The 4,610-nt window shown below is 50.0% G+C and overlaps 1 protein-coding gene across 6 annotated transcripts in view; it reads left to right on the top strand.

The window, feature by feature from the left end:
* FBXO34 (F-box protein 34) overlaps window positions 1–1,670 on the top strand; it is a 41,811-nt gene extending 40,141 nt beyond the window's left edge. For 5 of the 6 annotated variants that reach the window (XM_082059366.1, XM_082059365.1, XM_082059368.1 and 2 more), the window contains one exon: window positions 1–1,670. This exon is cut by the window's left edge and continues 1,132 nt beyond it. In XM_082059366.1, the coding sequence (XP_081915492.1) occupies window positions 1–1,047 (1,047 nt within the window). In that variant the 3' untranslated portion in view covers window positions 1,048–1,670. The other variant, XM_082059370.1, reaches the window with a different exon arrangement.
* The last annotated feature ends 2,940 nt before the right edge of the window (window positions 1,671–4,610 follow it).

Genomic DNA, 4,610 nt, shown 5'->3' with positions numbered 1-4,610 from the left:
TCTGGGCTGGACGCTCGGATGGGGAATGTGAATTCGGGACTGGCTCACGCGGTGTTGACAATAAGCACCGGCAGGAGCGACGCTGAAACACCAATGGAGCCCCCCGGCCCGGTGCCGCCCGCCTGTCCCGCTGCCGCCGGCCGCCCGGCGGATTCCTTGCGCGGCAAAAACGCGACCATCGATTGTACGTCGAAAGAGCCTGTGATTTTCCCAAAGCAAAGCCTGCACCCTGCTAGGAAAGAGCCCTTATGCATCAGTATATCGGTCACCAAGACGGAGAAAGGGCGCAGGAAAGAGAAGCTGTGTAACTCCAGCCCTGGTGACGACGCGCTCCCGGGGAGGCTGTTTTTCCTGCGTGCCGACCAGCCGGCCGCTCACGAGCAGCAGCCGCTACGGGAAAGCGCCCAGGAAAAGCCAGAAGTAGCCCAAAATGAGGATGAGGACGCTTTGGCGTCTGACAGATCGTCTGTCAGAAGCGGCGTCCCCGCAGAGCCATCCGCCCTCTCTGTTCCTCCCGCAGAAGGGGCTTTGCAAGTACTTGATCCTTCCTGCTTGAAAAAGCAGGTTTCGCATGACTTTCTGGAGACCCGGTTTAAAATCCAGCAGCTTTTGGAGCCTCAGCAGTACATGGCCTTTTTGCCTCACCACATCATCGTGAAGATCTTTGGTTTGCTTCCCACCAGGAGCCTGGTCGCCCTAAAATGCACTTGCTACTACTTCAAATTCATCATCGAATATTACAACATCAGGCCAGCGGATTCGCGCTGGGTCCGCGATCCCCGGTACAGAGAAGACCCCTGCAAGCAGTGCAAGAAGAAATACGTGAAAGGGGACGTATCGCTGTGCCGGTGGCATCCCAAACCCTATTGCCAAGCGTTACCCTACGGGCCTGGCTACTGGATGTGCTGTCACCGCTCTCAGAAGGGCATCCCAGGCTGTAAGTTGGGCCTTCATGACAATCATTGGGTTCCCGCTTGTCACAGCTTTAATCGCGCCATCCATAAGAAAAGCAGAGGAGCGGGAGCCGAAGTGGAAGAGGAATATTAGTGCACACACACTTTCCTGCGAGATTGTTTGGGGTAGGAGGAGATTCTCATGCCTTGTGCTGTTTACAGTGTATATAATTGTTGTGTTTGGTTATTTTTTTCAATGTTTTTTTTTTGTTTTCACAGGGCTATGAAACTGCACATAAACACAAGAGCCTTTACCTTTTAGATTACGGATAGCTTTTAGTCCATCGATGTAAATAACACTATAAAAACTAATTGTACATACAGAGTCTACAGCTGGCTGAACAACGTACTCACTACAATGCAGCTATGATAGTGTTGCGGCTATAGTCGTGTGTGTTTTTAAGTGTCTCGTTCCAAAAATCTGTATATCCTGTATAATATATGAACGTTTCCGAGAGGAAACTCTAAATAGGTAAAGGTCGACTTGTTTAAAGAATCTTCAGCCAACTTAACTGGACAACCTTAAAATTAGACTAGAACAGATCCATTATAGTAGTGTGGCAGTGGATAAAAAAAGAGGAATATTATTGTATAGTCAGAATAAAAAAATATATCTTGTCTACCATACCCATGTTGTCTGGTTTGGGTTTTTATGTTTGTTTGTTTGTTTTCTTTCTCTTTTTTTTTTTTTTTTACTTGAATAAAAGGTGCATTGTAGATCTGCCGTACCTGCCTTTCTCTTGGTGTGAGGTGCAGGACTGGGATGAACTGGGATTTGCTCAAGTGGTGCAGGATGGAATTGAGTTGCCTTGGGGATGCGCTGGGAGCTTTGCTGTCCGCTCTCTATGGAACTTTCCCCTTGCAAGAAGAACCTTTGCAGCTCATTGGTGGGTCCCGCGAGCCGAGCGCAGCAGCACTTGTGCCTTTGTGTCTCCAAGTCCCTTCTCTCCCCCAAATTTGTCTGTGGGTGTTTCCCTGCTGTTGTCTGTGGGCTGGAGGAGATGAAATCAGAGCACAAGGAAGGTTTGATTCTTTGCAGGAACCTGATTCCAGAAGGACATTTCTCTCCATTAACAAAACTGAGCAGTTACAACCTGAAGCTGCGTTTGGTAAATTGAGGGTGTTCGCAGTAGATTTAAAAGGGATGCTAAATAGATATCACAGTATCACAGGATGTTTGGGATTGGAAGGGACGTTGAAAGCTCATCCAGTGCAATCCCCCCATGGAGCAGGAACACCCAGATGAGGTTACACAGGAAGGTGTCCAGGGGGGTTTCAATGTCTGCACAGAAGGAGACTCCACAACCCCCCTGGGCAGCCTGGGCCAGGCTCTGTCACCCTCACCAGGAACAAGTTTCTTCTCATCTTTAAGTGGAACCTCCTGTGTTCCAGTTTGTACCCATTACCCCTTGTCCGATCATTGGTTGTCACCAAGAAGAGCCTGGCTCCATCCTCCTGACACTCACCCTTTATATATTTATAAACATTAATAAGGTCACCCCTCAGTCTCCTCTTCTCCAAACTAAAGAGCCCCAGCTCCCTCAGCCTTTCCTCATAAGCGAGGTGCTCCACTCCATCATATGATGATGAGCAGCAGGAATGATATTAAAAACGTGAATCAGCTGTGAAGAGGGAGAGCAGGACCCCTCGGTGATTCGTGATTTCGCTCTCCAATGGGGCGCAGGCTTCTCCCAAGCTGGGATTGAGAAGCAAAACAACTTTCTGGACGGAGTTGTCTTGGCAAAAACCATCAGCATCCAGCTTAATTGCAATTAAGGAAGAGGGGGAATAAGCCGCTTTCCTGCCCCGCACCCAGGACTGGAACACTCGAGATAACCCGCGGGGCGGACAGCGAGGAAAGTCCCCGCCAGGCTGAAATAGAAGCAGGAGAGGAAAATATTTTGTAACTAGATAAGGGGCCTGTGAGGTCATTTTTTTTCAGAACAGGGTGTGAGATTTTGGTCACCTTTGTTGAACAAGGGGAAAAAATGAGAATAAAATAAGCGCATTGGGCTGTTTTGCTCCTTGGAGCAGTTGAATACGGAGGATAATTTGCTCTCCGCCCCATCCCCACCCTCCCCTCCAGCTGCTGTGGACCGTGGGCTGTTTTATCCATCATTTATTAACGCTGTTGGCCGGAACCCCCCCGTTGCGCAGCGTTGTTGTTAACAGTTGTTTTACAGAACAAACGTCTGCATCCAGAGTCACTATGCTGAGCTGCAAGCTGGTTTTTGGGCTTTTTTCCTGTAAAGTGCAGATTTCTGTTTCCTTAACAGCCAGTTCAGGGAGAACCCAAAGCCTGATGAACTAACTTATTTTTTCCTGAGGCAATTGGAAAATCCAATGTTGGATTGACAAAATTCAGTGTTCAGAACTAAAGACGGTGCTGCATGCTGGACTGCCCTGCGTGAAGGGATAATAACATCGCTGTATTTTATAAGCAGCCCCTTCTCCTTGTACTCTGGGGTCTCCTGGCACAGACACCACTGGAACAGCCACCGTCGCTCCATCCTGCCTGTTCTAGAGCAGCTTTTCCCCTTCGTGGTGTCTCCGCTCCCTGGAAGGAGGTTCCGCGATGCTCTATCAGGGTTCCCTTCCCCACCCTTGGCCCCAATTCACTTTCTGCCCCCAGACCCATCATTTCACACCAAACTGCGCCGATGCCCCCAATGTCTGTCTGCGGTCCCACTTCTTGCAAGGTGGGAACGGTGCTGAAGCCTCCTCGGGGCAGTTTGTCCTCCCCAGCCTGTTAGAATCATTTTGGTTGGAAGAGACCCTTAAGCTCAAGTCCAACCATAACCTAAATCTAGGACTAAGCCATGTCTCTGTGAGCCTCATCTGGAGATGCTGGGCTGGTACAAGCAACCCTGGAGCAGGGACAGGACTTGGGGCACCACGGGGCTGCTCTCCTGCCGCTGGCACCGCTTAAACAGCAGCGACCTAAGTGACCTGGAGGCGTAAGCTGAGCTCAGGGCCAGGCCTGGCTTTGCGCATGGCTATGAACGCCAAGTGCGCAGGAGCGGCTGCTCTGGAGCGTGCAACAGGCTGGAATAGCAGTGCATCAGTGCTCCCCATCCCAAAAAACCAACTGGGATGGGTTGTTTTGTAGAATCAGCATGGTTTGGGTTGAAGGGACCTCCAGAGCTCATCCAGTCCAACCCCTGCCATGAGCAGGGACAGCTTCAGCTTCCCCTCATCATTCAGTGACCCCGGACAGAGCTCGGTGACAAACCCTTCCCTTTCCCATCCCTGTTGCTCAGACGTGCAACACCTCACTTCAATCATTACCTCGTGTCCTCCCGAAACGACCTTGCAAAGCGACGCGTCTGCCCTCGCGCGCAGAAATAATTCAGGCTCAGCACCTGGTGAAACAAACATCACTGGGCACAGAAGCAGCTCCAAGCCGGGAGGGATTTACCTGTTTACATGTATATACATGTGTGGGTGGTTCGCAGGACTCCTCGATCCAACAGAGATGCAGTTATTTGATGTAAGAGTATTGGTATAGGATGGGTATTGCTTATTCCACCGCTGTACGATTGCGCTGCACTGGTCCCTGCGATGCGTTGAAAGCTGGAAGTTCTTGTGGACTTGCCCAGCACGGATAAAAACAAACCACACAATAGTAACAATTATACAACTTAAAAAAAATATATA

The sequence above is a fragment of the Streptopelia decaocto genome (assembly GCF_964273445.1).
Source record: "Streptopelia decaocto genome assembly, chromosome: 7".
Taxonomy (NCBI): Eukaryota; Metazoa; Chordata; class Aves; order Columbiformes; family Columbidae; genus Streptopelia; species Streptopelia decaocto.
This window is presented reverse-complemented; position numbering and strand designations above follow the sequence as displayed.